This window comes from Chelonia mydas, chromosome 6, assembly GCF_015237465.2.
Source record: "Chelonia mydas isolate rCheMyd1 chromosome 6, rCheMyd1.pri.v2, whole genome shotgun sequence".
NCBI classification, from domain to species: Eukaryota; Metazoa; Chordata; order Testudines; family Cheloniidae; genus Chelonia; species Chelonia mydas.
Window position 1 is genome coordinate 99,509,209 of NC_051246.2, and position 17,001 is coordinate 99,526,209.

Sequence of the window (17,001 nt, forward strand, 5' to 3'; positions counted from 1 at the left end):
TCTCTCTATAAATACATCGGGGAGGTAAATACAGGGGAGGGTGAATAGCTATTTAAGATAAAGGACAGCATTGGCACAAGAGCAAATGGTTATAAACAAGTCATAACTAAATTTAGGCTGTAAATTAGGTTTTTAACCATCAGAGAGGTGAGGTTCTAGAACGGCCTCCCAATCGGAATAGATGGGGCAAACAACCTAAATAGTTTTAAGATGGGGCTTGATAAATTTATGAGTGAGATTATATGATGGAATTGCCTGCCATGGTAGGGGACTGGACTTGATGACCCAGAAGGTCCTTTCCTGACCTATGTCCCCGTGTGGAGCTAAAACCCGGGTCTCTCCCCAACTCCCAGCACTCTATCCACTAGCCTAACCTCTCGCTGTTCTAAACACCAAAATGGAAGATAGTTTGGTATGTTACAGAGGTGTATAATGAGAAGCAATGAGAAGTAATTAAGATAGGGAGAACATAGGCTGAACTTTAGCAAAACATTCCGAGTAGCAAGAAACTAAACTGGAGAATAATCCCTGATGGAAAGAGGTGGAAGCCCCATCAACATGGCACTTTTAAAACTAGATGAAGCAAGGCACTTGAAAATGGACTACAGGGAATAATCCTGCATTGCCTGGGAGGTGGATTGGATGATCTATCTTCTATTATTCATTTTGCCCTGGAGTGAAGTCCATAGACCCTGGGCAAAAAGCATTTTAGGACAAAGCATCAGTGGAGGAATGAAAGAAAGTATCAAGTTGACATTAGCCAGCAATATCAGACCGAATAGGAAATAGGCAGTTTGAGCCACAGCCATTGTGTGCCCCAGTGCAGCTTTATAGATCTCACACTGAAGTATTAGCATTCACCTCGACTCAGCACAAAACCCAAATTATATCTCACTGTTTTACAGCTCTATGAACCCCACCATTTATTGCTCCCACCATGAGAGCAATCACATTAGAATAGAGAATGGACATCCTTAATAGGATTTGCTGTCTGTCACTGCTGCATGCTCTTTTCAGACTGACTCAAATAATAATAATGTACTCTATAGTCAGACTCTGTGTGCCACAAAGCCTTTCATTTCAGAATCTTAAAACTGTTGATGTACTTTAAACCTCAACTGCAGCATATGAGGGCTATTGAACATAAAGTGTTTTCCCTCCCCACCTAGCCCTGCCACTGTCCCAGCACAGAAGAGACTGGCCAAGATAGAAATGCTGGATGAGAGCTGGGTGAGAGATGGTTTTCCCACCCAATTGGGACAGGAAGTCAATTTCAAAAAATGTCCACAAACAGAAAACCTGAAAAAAAAATCAGTTCTGGTCTATCAAAATGTTTTTTTATTGATCATTTTGAAACTTTCAATTTTTTTACTTTTAGTTTAATTTTCTAAACTAAAAAAAATAAAAGTTCTAAATTTAAAACTGTTTTGAACCAAAAATCAAAACATTTCATTCCAAGAGAGTCAAAATGAGATGTTTTGACATTTTCAATACTCTTCCTATTTGGGGGGGGGGCACAATTTGTTGAAATTGACAAATTGGGGGGGGGGGGCAGGGAGTTTCAGTTTTGAATAATCTGCCTTTACCAGTGGAAAAACTGTTTTTCAAAAAATTCCTGACCAGCTCTACACTAAAGTCTAACGTGTTAAAGTAAGACTTTCTAGGATTGAAGTTTCACATTTTGGGGTTCAACCCAGACCAGAGAGAGGTTATGTCACCACTTGTCCTATAACCCTGAGTGCCTTAAAATGCATTGTTGTAACTCTCTCTGGACACTCCCAACTTGCATGCAAGCATGGGCTGAGGGGCTGTGCGTCGAACAGCCCTGGTTCTACAGGGCTCCAGCAGCTTGCTCTTTACACCACAGCTGGTCTCCACCAGCTTTGCTTACTACTAGCTAAGTGACCCCAACACACCCTCAGTCCTGAATTTCCCCAAAATCATCTGTCCTGAAATGTCCAGCCCTTTCCTGGAATATTCAGAGTAATAAGGTCCATTGCTCCTTTAAAGAGACAAAGCAAAGCAGCTTAGTTGCTTTAACTGGAGTTAATCACTTCAAGTCCTACACAGTACTGGGTTGATTTAGAATAAAAGTAAAAAGTTTATTTAATCAAATAGAGGTTTCAAGTCAGTTCAAGTATAAGGGATTCAGAAACAGTTAGAAATAAAAGTGTGAAATGCTTTCTAGTGATTAAGACTTATGAAAACTAGTCTTGGTTCAAGGTAAGATTCTTACCAGACCTCTTTCCAGCAAGATGGCTAATTGCCCCTTGGTCAGGTTCTGCCACAGAGTCCAAAGTGCTCAGTTCTTTTGTCATCTTAAATGAAAGATCATTTGGGGTTCTTTGCCCCTCTCTTTATAGTCCAGTGAACTTCTGAAATGCATCCTTCTCAAAGTTTAGTGCCCCCGCTGTGAGGAATGGTACCATGGAGTCTGATGGACAAGGTTCCATGCTGGTTTCTTCCCCAGTGGTGCTTTCTACAATGCAAGTTGATCTCTTGCCTGCAACCTCCAGTACGCCAATGAATGGCCAATAGCCTGCAATTGCACCTGGGTGGAGGCATCGGCCTTTCCTTTGTATGGAAAAAACTGTTTACCTACTCCCCAGACTTGCCTGGTTCAAACATTTTAGTCTCATATGTCCCTCACATTTGTACAGTCCTTTGGGTGTTTACCATACATACACCACGCAAGAATTAGTGATAAGTGGTCTTCCAGTGATACCTTACATGACACCGATTAGATACAGATTATTACATCAGTTCAACATACCCCAATTTACTTATCAGGCCAGCTGAAGCTCTCTGCTTTCAATGAGCCCCTTTCCCTCTAGCACTGGGATGGTCTTGGGGTCACAGCAGTCCAGTGTTTGCAGCAGGCTTCTGATAACCCACATGCCTTAGTTCTAATCCAAGCCAATGACCCACTGTACAACTCTGCACTGTAGTCCTATACCATATGGGTTACTGGGGGGGAGGGGGTGTACTCCCTATACCCTGTAAAATGGGGATCCACACAGAGGAGCTGTGAATTAGTCATGCAATCTAAGACACTAAAAAAGTTGGGGGGGGGCATGAAAGGGGGATAAGAGCTACTCATTTTTAAACATTTGGGCTGGTTTTTCCCTCCACTTTCTACAGTGGTGGTTAGCCTGGCTTTTGAGTGTACAATGGCAAATAGGGGGAAGTTTTATACACTGGCTTCAAAGTCATTCAGGTCCTCTTAAAAAATTTTAGTTTGGATCTTAATATTTACTCTGGGCAATTATTCCTGGTCTCCTTTTACACATTGATTCTACAAACAAGAACATTACTATCAGGATGACACCAAAGCATGAATAATATAGAGCTTAAGAAATGGAAGGAGCATGTTGAGCAGCAAGCAAAATTTGCTGGACATTAATGTATTTGTCTGTATTACGGATATGTACAAGATGATTTTTGAAGCTTCCAACTCCACACACAAAGTGCATTCAAACTGACCATTGATAACTCATCTTTGTTATGGTGCCAGATGAGCATTTGTCATTTTATTTTTCTCCTCTTAGCAAGTCAGGATATTAATTGTAATGTAATACTATCATGCTTTTCAGTATGAACAAAATGTATCATAGGGAGCTTTAAAAAAGCTTGCATCCCAGTCATTGGTAAATAAGGGGCTATTTTGTTATGCCTTGCCAACCCTTGCAAGCCTTTTTAAATGTGGTAACTGTTTTCTTTCCAAAGCAGGTCCTGTGTCTGTGTTAAATCATGCTCAGGAAAGGTGCTGGATTGACAGCTCTACAGATTAATAGCCTGTTTAACCACAGAACAAATAGACCCAGGCAATGGAAGTGAATATGTGCACACACGCACAGGCACGTGTAGCTTCTCTCTGACCTGGAGGATTAGACCTAAAAGTAAGAGGATAAATTAGGCTTCTAGGCATTATGTCCTTAGCCACCTTGAAGAGCAGCAATAACTGTGTTGAGGCCATTTTTGTGGTACTTACACCCTTTTAGGACCTGGACTGGAACTAAATATTTCATTCACATAGGCCACTGCAAAGCCATCATATGGGAGAAAGTCACTCCTCACTAACCTGCAATAGACGTAATTTGCAAATCATAGTTGGGATACAAATTCTTGTGAAGTGCTCATAAGGCTTAGTGAATGCATACACAATAGCACCAAAACATCATCACATAGCAACATCAGCTCCAGCAAGCCAGCCAGTTTGAGACAGCTGTATTTGGGCCTGCTAACCCAGAAAAGAAATTAAAGATATAATCTGAGATAGACCACAGCTTCTTACTTGACTTTCTTCCAGGCTCCTCCAGTTTGTAGATTAATACAACGGATAGTTTAAAAGGAAAATGTCAGGTAGAGATCTAGTAAACTTCAAAAAAGTTCAGGGTAGTTTCAGATACTCCACCTGCCTCTATTCTCCTTCCAATTTTTGTGGTTTTAAAAGAAATGGGAAATGGAATTGCAAATGTTTTTCTTTACATGGCAACAGGGAGAAATCAGGGGAAACTCACAAGTATTTAGGATAACTGGCTTAAGTTCTCATAAGAAACATTCTCCTTCTGTTAATCCAAAGCATTTACAATTGGTTTTGACATAAGAACACAAGAACGGCCATAGTGGGTCAGACCAAAGGTCCATCTAGCCCAGTATCCTGTCTTCCGACAGTGGCCAGTACCAGCTGCTTCAAAGGGAAGGAACAGAACAGGCAATCATCAAGTGATCCATTCCCTGTCGCCCATTCCCAACTTCTGGCAAACAGAGGCTAGGGACACCATCCCTGCCCATCTTGGCTAACAGCCATCGATGGACCTATCCTCCATGAATTTATCCAGTTCTTTTTTTAACCCTGTTATTGTCTTGGCCTTCACAACATCAAATACAGAAAGCAACCTTGGTAGTTAAAAGTCTCTGTTTTGATGGCATGAGGATGCCCGAAACAATGTCTGAATCCCAGGAAGACCACCAAAGAATGGAAAAAACACTGGTTGAGGTTTTTCAAAGCAGATGTGCACACACCTCCTAGACTACTTTGAAAATCCCAACAGTGGTTCATAGTGACTGAACCAACACCAGCCTACATATCCTACAACCTACCAGGCACTGGTTTGTTAGGCTAGGTGATACACCTATAATAGATTTATTCTGAGCCAACCTTTGCATTATTGAAGTTATTTATATCCTGTGACAGAAAATTCCGCTGCAGCTCAAGCAGCACCTTTGCCGTGATGGTGGGGGACGTTCAGAAACTTGAGGGCTTTTTATTTGCAAGAGCAAACATTGAAAATTTAAGCTACCAGCCTAAATGGCAAGTAGTGTAACATGGGCAGAAACAGCCCAGATAACATGGCTGTTAATGCCAGGAATTTCTGTTCTCCTTTAAAGTTGAAGTTTGAGGTTTTTAACCTAGTTTTTAAATTTGAATTCAAGGGAAGGTAAACTTCACTTTTAACCCTATAAAACCTGAGCCCTATATAATAACAACTCGGCACCCCTCTGTAGATAAATGGACCTGAGGCCTAATACTACAAGGCGGTCAACTGCCAGTGAAGCCAAAAGACATTTGAAGACACTCTGTACTTTGCAAGACCGGACACTGAAAAAACTTCATATCCTTAGCTAAGTGCAAAGGCCTCAGAAAGTGTATCCTTGCGCTAGTTAAGTAAAAATACTGTTTAAAGAATATCACACCAGGCATCCGATGAAGTGAGCTGTAGCTCACGAAAGCTTATGCTCAAATAAATTTGTCAGTCTCTAAGGTGCCACAAGTACTCCTTTTCTTTTTGCGAATACAGATTAACATGGCTGCTACTCTGACACCAGGAGTGTAAGCACTAACCTATAGGGATCTTCTTGAGAGCTTTGTAAATCAAGACTGTTAAAAGTCATTCAAAGTTGCAGTAGCAAAATCTTCCAGACCAGTTAGCCTAATGACAAGCGTCCTTATCAGGACTCACAAATGAAAGATTATCAATCCTCTCTCTGAAGGATACTAAGATGCATTTACAGAATGGCTCTGCACAAATGAAGGGTTTTTTAAAAGTGTTTTATTTGCTCATTTGGAATCATTAGTATTTATAATCAACCATGTAAATCTGTCCCTTACTGAAACACTTAACAGCTTATCTGCTACTGCCAAGTACATTACAGTTCATTCAAAGGGAATGGATTACAGACGTATAAGATGACTACACAACAAAACTTCAGTAAACATTCACAATAATTTAAAACATTTTAAATCCGTTATAACGTTACTTTTATAAGTTAACATAAAAACTATACTCTCAAAAATGTACAACACATTTAGTCCATAATGCAAAAAACAGTAAAATTGGTTAGTTAATTAATTAGTGCAAAAATGTAAAAACTTTACTGTATTCTTTGGAATAATTGCATCATCAGTGCTGTTCTATCACCCACGCATAGACACCCTGCAGCTAATAGAGTTAACAAGAATTGCTGCAGAAATATCCCATTAGAAACAGATATCTAGTTCTGCCAAATTTAAATCTCTTGTAACTTGTTCATTTACAGACATTCCTCAAATAGGTGTCCAACTTTCGGGACGCTCAAGTGGCCTGACTTTGGGAAGTGCTGAACATCTGCAGCTCCCACTGACACCCCTCTGGAAATCAGACAACTTATTTAGGTATCTAAATATAAAGTTAGGCATGTAAATCTAGGCTGCCCCAGTCTGAATATTGGCCTAGACATTTTCTCTCATTTATCAAATAAAAACTAACTTGCTTACTGCCCACGACAATAGTTAAAAATCACTTTAAAAATGTATTGTTTTCAAGGTTAACTGAATGTATAAAGCCTTTTCCTATAGTCATAAGAAGTGTCAGTAATTGCTTAGGAAAATACATCCCACTCTAGAGATTAAGAATGGAACTCTGAGATCGCTTTCTCCAAATGCTATTTGCAAAATTATCTCGTCATCTTCAAACTGCAAAATACTTGTAATTACATTATACCTGTCTTAAGCGACCATTCAGAACAACCAGTCGCTTAACAGAGTTAGTTTTCTAATAAAAGTGGATCCGAACTGTGCTCAGTATGTTTAGAGATCCTTTGGGGCAGTCTCTTAAGACAGAAGATGGCCTCATAAATAGGTCCTTGCCCAGGTTTCAAGTGTGTTATCAACTCTGGAGTTAGATTCTTGTCTCACTGGATTTCCTCAATTAAAACAGTGAAATATGGTAAGCATTAATCAATTAGGAGGTATGGAAAGTTTTCCCTCCTAGCATGACAAGATGACATCTCGCTGAACTACCAAGTTGAGCCGCACAGAACATGAACAAAAGAAGGAAGAAAAATGCAGGAGTTTCCAGAACGTAGAGTAGCAATATATGAGAGAGTCTCACTCTGTACTTCAAGACTCTCTTATACATTCAATAATAAATTAACTCTGCAGCTGTTGCAGTGACTTGGAATGACAGCAAAGTAGAGAGGGTTTTTTCCCCCTGAGGATTTATAATGTGTAATTATACTTAATTTATTCTTTGTTTTAGGATAGAGTCCTGTATCATAAGTGGAAGATGCTTGACAAACCTTTTAGGAAAAGCAGCACATCTTTCACATATTAGCTACTTTGGAGTCCTGCCCTGACATGAATGGAAAAGTTTACAGTTACCAACATCCAATGAAAGATAATTTCTGCATCTCAGAATGGGGTCTTTACTTATCAGACCATTCAGTAGCTGAGTGACACAGCTGTCTTGGGTGTCAACTCAAAAGGAAATCTGCTCATCTGTACTTCAAGAGATCATGACCATTTTATCTAAGCACCTCACCAAATTAAGAGACGCATCTTTCCCCTCCCTCCTGGAAAAGCCACCAAGATGGTGCACAGAAAGGAGTGGGGATATCAACAGCTGATTGTATTACAAAAACCTCACTTGCTACCCTGTCATTAATGAGAGAGATAGTTTAAAAATAAGGCACTTCCTAAATGGCCAGATCAACCATAAGCTGTGTTTGTACTCCAATGTACAGATTACAGCCCCAAAACATATATATCTAAAGGCTGGTATTGCAGGTCTCATTTATAACTGGGAGAAGTAATTCAAATGCACTTGCAGTTGTGTATTCCCTAGCCTCAGACTACGGGCAGGGGGAAAAAAGGCAAACATCGTTCTGATTCCAAATATTCAAGAGAGTTTCAATCCATGGCTCCTGTTTGCCATCTCTAACTTAAACAAAAACTTATCTCTAGAAATTAAAGGGCAAAATCCCAGAGCATCCTTTTGATTAAGTCACAGGCATGCGTACACCTACCTACTCAAGTAAATTTCTAACAAATCGTAATAAATAAGGGAGGAATTTAGAACCCTGGCCTACAGATCAACCTCAAAATAGTATTTACGAGTTATCTCCCAAGTTTGAACTGGCTCAGATTCAAAGTAGTAATAAAATAACTGGCTTGTCCTAGTATGCCAGCAACCTCAGCTGGCCTCAACGTGAAAATTGTCAAACTGCGCGAATTCAAAGGAGCGTGTTCCAATAGCCGCCCAGCCATGACTTGTCTCAGATATGGTGACATTCTCCCAGAGAGGATAACCATTGAGCGATCCTGAGGCCGAAGAACCCTGTTCAAAGAAAGGGAAGAAAGGTTAGCAAATCCAGTGATCAGTTTAACACACTAGACCTGTCATTGGGGGTAAATGAGATTGGGAAAGTCAACAAGATGTTGGAGGTACGTGTGAAAACATTAGTCCTTTATAGTGCTTCAAGTGCAGTTCTCTACTGAAAAGCAGCTAAAATACTACATCATAGTGTTACGTTTATCAGCTCAGTAAACTCCAAATCAAATATGTTTATAGTTTGCATGTAGAGATGTATTTCCCCTAAGCTCCAACCCTGTGAACTCAACCTAGAATTTGAGAGTTAAACTGGGTTTTTCCCCTTACTTCTGGACCTAAGAGTTCCACTAGGCAAAATCTGCCATTAGACTCCCCTGAGCAACCCCTATTGTCTTCAGTGGATTTGCATGGATGGAACTAACTGGAATGCCAGAAGCAAGGAGGAATAGAATCCAGCTCACTTTCTCAGAGCTATGTTAGCTCTCCAAGGTTAACAGAAATCAAAAGCTCTGCTCCTTAAGCGTAGTTAGAACTGTATGCACTCACGCTAGTAACAAATACATTTTTACTGCTTTTGAGTATGATGGTGCCATTAATGCAAAGTAACTTTCAGTGTGGAATCATTTTAAGTAGCAATATTATCAGCCACTATTTTCCACTAGATGGCAGTAACAAATAAAAATACACACTAACTATCAGAGTTTACACTTTCTAAGGGCTGCTATAACCGAAGGCAAGAGCTGTAGAGGGAACATTTAACAGAAGGAAAGAGTGGTCCAGCAGGGATTATCCTCTTTGGCCACTATTGGAACTCTTTAGAGGGAGCTCCATTTTTTCTACCATCACATCAAATAGGGGTTGCCTGGGAATATTTATCAATTACAGTAACATGTCCTAGAAGTAGTTTCCAAATGATACTGGCAACCTTCTCTCTACCACCCCCGTATCTGCATACCTCACAAATAGCATATTTTTTACCCTCAACATTCCTGTGAGGTAGGTTTCATTATCCCCATTTTACAGAGGTGGACTGGGGCATGAAGATTAAGAATCTTGTTTGAGGTCACACAGTCTGTAGATGAGTGGAAACTGAACCCAAATCACTCCAGTTCCAGTTCAGTGCCTTAACCCCAAGATAATCCCTTCTTCCCCAACTCTAAAAAGATTAAGATGAACCAAGAACACCCACAAAGCAATGTGCCAGTCTTACAGCAAACATGCTGGCATGTGGGCAAATAGGGGCATAGACTTAGTGTGCAATTTTAAAAAAGGTTTATCTCAATTCAAGCCTGTGTTTAACTGGTCTCAGACCAGGTGCGATGGCAAAGTTTACACAAGGGCACGGAATCTGCTTTTAGAAGTTCCACAGAAAAGCGTGTGACATCTGCTTTTTTAGTTACATGAGTCACCACCACACAAAGCTGGCTAGATATGAATATTTAAGGAGCTGCTGACAGCAGTCCTGATGAAGAAGTGCTGCCAAGTTGTGGCTAGAGATGGTATGCTATGTAAAATGGTAACATTCTTAATAGCGAGGCAGAAAAAGACAACATATTTAATAAATATTTCTGCTCCATACCCAAAAAAAATGTGACGATGCACTCTTATTATATGAGGAGGAGGAGGAGGAGGAGGAGGATGTACTTTCCAGGCTATTTGTAACAGAGGAGGATGTTGGACAATATCCACTAAAGATAAACATTTTAAAAATCAGCCGGCCTGCATAATTAGCCCAAAAGTCCTGAGAGAGATCTCTGACCCACTGATGTTAAATTTGTTTAATAAGTCATGGCAAAGCAGGGAAATTCCACAAAACTGTGAAAGTGCTAATGTTGTACCAATATTCAAGAAGTGAGAGTGAGATGACCTGGGTAACTATAAGCCAGCAAACCTTGGTCATCACTTGGTAAGCTGAGCCCATAGAAACAAAATATATAATTTTGCATGTGGTTGTATTAAAATGTATCTGGGAACTAGGAATGTAGGTCATACCTACAGAATTGGGAACTGTATCCTGGAAAGCCGTCACTCTAAAAAGAATCTAGGGGTCATAGTGGACAAACAATTCAACATGAGCTCCCACTGTGATGCTGTGGCTAAAAGAGCTAAGATGATCCTTGGATGTATAAACGGGGGAGTAGCAAACCGGTGTAGGGAGGCAATTTTAGCTCTGCATATGGCATTGGTGAGACAGACGCTAGAATATTGCATCCAGTTTAGCTGTCCATGTTTTAAAAAGGATGCCGAAAAATTGGAGAGGGTGCAGAAAAGAGCCACAAAAGTTATTTGAAGGCTGGAGAAAAATATGTGTTAGAATGAGAGACTGAAAGAGCTCCGTTTGTTTAACTTATCAAGAAGACTGAGGACTTGTCTATATGGTCAGTTAGTGTTCAGTAAGCTGGGGTGTAAATCTACAGCTCACCGCGCACTACCAGTCTGTGTGAAACCTGCTGCCATACCTAGTGAACTTTCAGTCAGTGTAACTTTTAGTGCATAGGATATTCCTGGGGGAATTCTGTGCCACTGCACATGCGCAGAATTCAAGTCTCCCACAGATTCCGCTTTCCCCCACTCCCAGAAAATAGATTCTGCTGGGGAGGAACTGCAATTATACCTTTTGCCCATGAGGGGCTGCTGTGGCGCCAGAAGAGAGGGCAGCCGGCTCCGAGCCAGAGCAGCCAGCTGCAAAGAGGGAGGGGGAAGTGGCTGCGTTCCTCACAGCACCCTGCCCACAGAGCCAGGTAAAGAGACATGGGACATTGGGGTGGACAGAGAGGGGCATACAGGGCTGCTGGAGGGGTCACAGGAGCTAATGGGGTGACAGCATTGAGCTAGGGGCTGAGTGGGGGTGCAGGGATACAGGGGCAGGGGGAGTGTCTGAGCAGGGGTGAAGGGACGCATGAGAAAAGGGAGGAGAGGGGGGACAGGAACACAGCAGAACAGGAGCAGATATGTTTGACTGAATGGGAGAGACTATGGGTCAGCAAGGGTCTGCAGGGGGGAGGCTCCCCAACTCCCTAACATCCCTCCTCTTGCCCCCAAACCTATTCCATTCTTCTCATACCCACTTAACTCTCCAGGTTCACTCCCAGGCTCCTTCCCAGCAATTACTTCCCTCTCCGCTCCTCCGTTACTCCTGACTCCTGCAAACTGCTTCCAGGGGTGCAGGACATACATCTCTGTATTGTAGTTTAAATGAATTACTACTCAAAGTTCTGTATTAACTTGCCTAGTAAGGCATCTATTTGTCAAAAAACATTTCCTGACTCTCTTTTGTTGTCTTTATTGTTCAACATACTTGCTGACAGGTAATTTGAAATAAATTACCAAAATAATTGCACTGAATTTTTTGATGCACAATTCCCTCAAGGATAAAAGGAGCAGGGCCCACCATAACAGGTAGTGTGCAGCACACTGAAGCACTGTAGATTTGCACCCCAGTTTGCCACACACTAATTTACCATATTGAATGCTCTGCGAGGTAACTTGATTGCAGTGGATAAGTATCTTCACCGGAAGAATATACTAACTACTAAAGGGCTCATCAATTGAGTGGAGAAAGGCATATAAGAACCACTGGCAGAAAGCTGAAGCCAGACAAATTCACACTAGGCAGAATTTTTAAAAGCAACAAAAAACAGAGTGATTAGTCATTGGAACAAACTACCAAGGGAAGTGGTGGACTCTGCATCTGTTGATGTCTTCAAGTCAAGCCTAGATGCCTCTCTGTAAAATACGCTTTAGTCAAACACAAGTTATTGGGTACGATACAGGGGTACTGGATGAAATATAAAAGGCCTGTGGTATACAGCAGGGCAGACTAGATCACCTAGCGGAATACGGAATTGCCAAAAAGCAAAACAAAGTTACTTTAATTCCACTAGGACTTTATGCAAAGCACGGTCTAAGGGGTGTTACAGCTCATTCCTGGGAACTAAAAACTGCAGAGTTTAATCCCAGTGTTCCAACATCTCCCTCTGTGGTATTGCACTGATCATTTCACCCATTTGTGCCTCAACCTTCTACAAAACAGGATTAACACTTCACTAGGGTGTTGTGAGGATTCATGTTTGTAAAGCTCTTTGAAGATGTAACACATGAAGTATTATCATTACTTTAACTATTGCTAACTGATGCAATCACCAATTGCTACTGGACAGTCAATATCCCAGTGTGCCTGTGTACTGTATTTTAAGGTGATCTATGTAAAGAATATTTTGGTTAATTCTTGTGGCTTTCAATTTGCATCCTTACCCTGAGGTTCAGAGTGAGCGTGTGCCATGCTCTGGCTCGTACACCAGACATTCCTTTCATCAGGACTTCCTCTCCAGCTGAAACACATACACGATATTAGTGGAGAACAAACAATTCCATATTCCACAGGTATATTGTAATAGAGACCTTCCTTTTCTTGGCTTGATAATTAACACCTGATTTTCAGAGGTGTTGAGAACCTGCAACTTCTACTCAAGTGTGGGGGAAGGAGAGACTCCAAATCCCTGGGGGAAAAAAAAGTCAGGCCCTTAACAGAACAAACCAAGCCATCCTATTAGGTTAGCCAGACCATTTGTCCTTCCATTGTTTCATCCAAAACAATAGCAAGTGTTGGACAGAGCAGTTGTCTCTGTTGACTAAGTCAGCTGAGTTAACCCAGGATATGGACCCTTTCATTGGTAGGATTTTGACCCAGGTTAATAGTAAAGTTAAAAAAACAACAACAAAAAGTTCTGTCAGCAATATGGTCATTCCACTGAAGTAAAAAAGCAATCTCAGTGCAGTTCTTTGTTTATGTACTAAGTATATGCCAAAATCAGGTTGAATACATTCTTAAACAAAAACAGTCAAACCAGTATGGGTTTAAGCTTTTGATTTGACCAGATGATCAGGAAAGGTATGATCAGAACTTTGATAGGAGACCAGACAGTCAAGTGCTACAGAAAACAGTGTTAGTGATTCCATAGATAGCACATCCGTTCAGTTCTGACTCACAGGAAAGGCGGCTAAGTGATAAAATACTCTCTTGCTGGAAGTATCTTCTAGGTGAGAAATAAAACTGATGGCCTGTCTACTTGTGATTCATTAAAGTAGTGATTAATTTCCCCCAGAGTAGGGATGTTAAACCTAATGACCTTGCTAAGTTCCAGTTTGAACCACATTTTGTCTACCAAAATTCTCCTTGTTTCAGCTGGATAAACTCTTCTCAACATCCTATCAAACTGATAGCATACAGCAACACTGCCCAGTCTACTTACATTCTCATACCACATCCACCACCCTGGTATCTAAGCACCTGCATGGATGTCATCTTGACTAAGGCATCCTACATCAATTAATTTCAATTATTCTAAGCATACAGCATAGGCTGATTATAGTAATCAGTAAAAGAAGCCATATACTTGTCCAAGAGCCTGCAGGCATTATCTGCAAGGAGGATACAATAGTACTTGTGGCACCTTAGAGACTAACAAATTTATTAGAGCATAAGCTTTCGTGGGCTACAGCTCACTTCATCGGATGCATACAATGGAACATATAGTGAGAGTGAGTGAGTGAGAGAGAGAGATACACATACAGATAAGTTGGAAGATACCATACAAACTGTGAGAGGCTAATTAGTTAAGATGAGCTATTATCAGCAGGAGAAAAAAAACTTTTGTAGTGATAATCAAGATTGCCCATTTAGACAGTTGACAAGAAGGTGTGAGGATACTTAACTTAAGGAAAGGAGTACTTGTGGCACCTTAGAGACTAACAAATTTATTTGTACTCCTTTTCTTTTTGCGGATACAGACTAACATGGCTGCTACTCTGAAGCTTAAGGAAATAGATTCAATATGTGTAATGACCCAGCCACTCCCAGTCTCTGTTCAAACCCAAGTTAATGGTATCTAGTTTGCATATTAATTCAAGCTCAGCAGTTTCTCGTTGGAGTCTGTCTGCGTTTACAATGCAACTGTCACCTATGAAATTAAGCATCCTGCATTTTCTCTAGCTTTTTCGTCAAACCTTCAGTTGGCTTTATTTCAGGCTTAGATATAACCAAGTGTCAGCTCTTTAAAAGGGTGTGTGTGTTAATAATAAGTTACTTACAGAGATCACCAGTGACCCGGTAGGTGCCATCTGCAAACACCCAGAAGAAGAGTCCTTTGCTACGTCGAACATATATCCCACCATTGTTTACTCTTCCTGCAATGAACACACCACCATTGACCGGGCGCTCTATGTACACATCACAAGTTATTGTCACATTTACCCTGCAAGAGAAAGTTAACACTTAATAAAGAATAAAGAAATGAGCATGAGATACATGTATTACAATAATACATTAGTCTGTGTGTATATGCAAAGCTGCCTGTAGAAGTAAAGTTATGTATTAGTCTAGAAGATACACACAATAAACAAACAGGCACGCACACAAGCTCTGAAGTGCGTGCACATCTGAACATACTGACGAGTCTCATGCCCACCATGTACACATTTCAAGCTGTTAGCAGATAACGGTGTAAAGATTTGACTCACTAAAATGGGAAGACAATGAAAATCTGTAACAGAATATGTTTCAGAACACTAGGAAGTACACTAAAGGACTTCACACAAGACAAGTATCAGGGGGTAGCCGTGTTAGTCTGTATCCACAAAAACAATTTTCCTGGACATTCTATAACAGATTTAAAAGTAGCTATACTTGAACAAAAAAACTTCAGAAACAGACCTCAAAGAGAAACAGCAGAACTAAAATTCATTTGCAAATTTAACACCATTAATTTGGGCTTGAATAGGGACTGGGAGTGGCTGGCTCATTACAAAAGCAGCTTTGCCTCTCCTGGAATTGACACCTCCTCATCTATTATTGGGAGTTTACATCCACCCTGATCAAATTGGCCCTGTCAACACTGGTTCTCCACTTGTGAGGTAACTCCCTTTTCTTCATGTGTCATTACATAATGCCTGCATCTGTAATTTTCACTCCATGCATCTGAAGAAGTGGTTTTTTACCCACAAAAGCTTATGCCCAAATAAATCTGTTAGTCTTTAAGGTGCCGCTGGACTCCTTGTTGTTTTTCACATAAGACAGTGGGTATTTATAAATATTTTAAAATATTGGGCCCAATTATTAAATGTAAATATTTATAGGCTGGAAACGAAAAGTTTTATTTGGGGACTAGAGATCTATTATTTTCTTAAACTCAGAGGTGGCATTGTGCTTTGAGTTCTGTTTTAGTTCAGCACCAAACTACATTGCATTCCACTCAAAGCATTATCTACTGAATACTTCCCCACCCCCATCCTTCTGTCCACCAAAATGACCCCTGATATTTACCCAGAAAAATTAATAATAGTTTTTTGCACCCAATTTTCAGCTGCTTTTGTTCTTGTAGTAACAAACACCAATAAATTCCTGGGAAAAATTAAATAAAATAAAAAATGAAAACGCAGGGTCCTACTAATCTGAGAGGTCAGAACAGTAACATGGAGTAGGAACATTTTTGACAATACCATGGGATAAAGAGATACTGACAAACTCAACCAGAGAACTCAAAATTCCCGCTATTATTTTCCACACCACCCAACCTTTGCACAACTTTAATTTTGCATCCCCCTCTTTTCTCCAATTAGTCATCGTATGTAAGCCAACAGACTTCTAATACAAGTGTAGAGTCTCACAGATGTTTCCCAGTTTATCAGGTTACTAATGTGCTTTGACTAATCTCACTGACGCATCCACAGCCATCTTTACCTAGAATGCAGTGCTGTGTAGATCAAGTCAGTGCAATTTTTGGGACTGGCCAGAAGATGGCACCACAAGACCAGTGAAACCAAATGAACTCTTTCAAATTTCTGTAACATGAAACATTTGCATTGACGTTACAGATCACAGTCAAGCTTGACCAAAGCTTTTGCATCTTAAAGTCATCTTACACTCTTCCCCATTTGTACAACAGATCTTAAGTGGAATCATTCAGCATGGTTACAAACACGTGGACAGATATTTGCACTGGATTAACAAAAATCTGACCTCTACCTTAAAATTAGACTTGTGTTTACAAGCTGCCACTAATTTGGCCTAGAATTTTTTCACTATTCCAAGTCAAAATCACTCAATACTTGACATTCAAAAAGACAGATGTATACACTCAATCTATCCCAGGTGTGGATTAGTCTAGATACAAATTAGCTTTGGAATGAAAATTTAAGACACAAACTGCCCTGTGAGAGGGAATAGGATGCCACATGCATGGGAATACCCAGGTTAAAATTAGTCTTGGAAGGATGAAATTTTTTATAAGTAAAGGTCAGTAAACATTGATTTCACCATGCACACACAGGGCAGTGAAAAATATTTCCATTAATAACGGAAATTAACAGCTAGGCAAAGAAAAAAATGCTGCTTGAATTTTTTTTTTTTTTT

The 17,001-nt window shown here is 40.4% G+C and overlaps 1 protein-coding gene across 3 annotated transcripts in view; it reads right to left on the reverse strand.

Moving 5' to 3' along the window:
* Positions 1-7,030: 7,030 nt before the first annotated feature.
* The window catches only part of GALC (galactosylceramidase), a 61,169-nt gene continuing 51,198 nt past the window's right edge, over positions 7,031-17,001 (reverse strand). For 2 of the 3 annotated variants that reach the window (XM_007055933.4, XM_043548750.1), the window contains exons 15-17: positions 14,682-14,845; positions 12,846-12,922; positions 7,031-8,597 (exon numbers count right to left, since the gene is read on the reverse strand). In XM_007055933.4, coding sequence (XP_007055995.2) covers positions 8,454-8,597; positions 12,846-12,922; positions 14,682-14,845 — 385 coding nt within the window. In that variant the 3' untranslated portion in view covers positions 7,031-8,453. Of the gene's footprint in view, positions 8,598-12,845; positions 12,923-14,681; positions 14,846-16,329; positions 16,431-17,001 lie in introns of those variants that run through there. The other variant, XR_006291563.1, reaches the window with a different exon arrangement.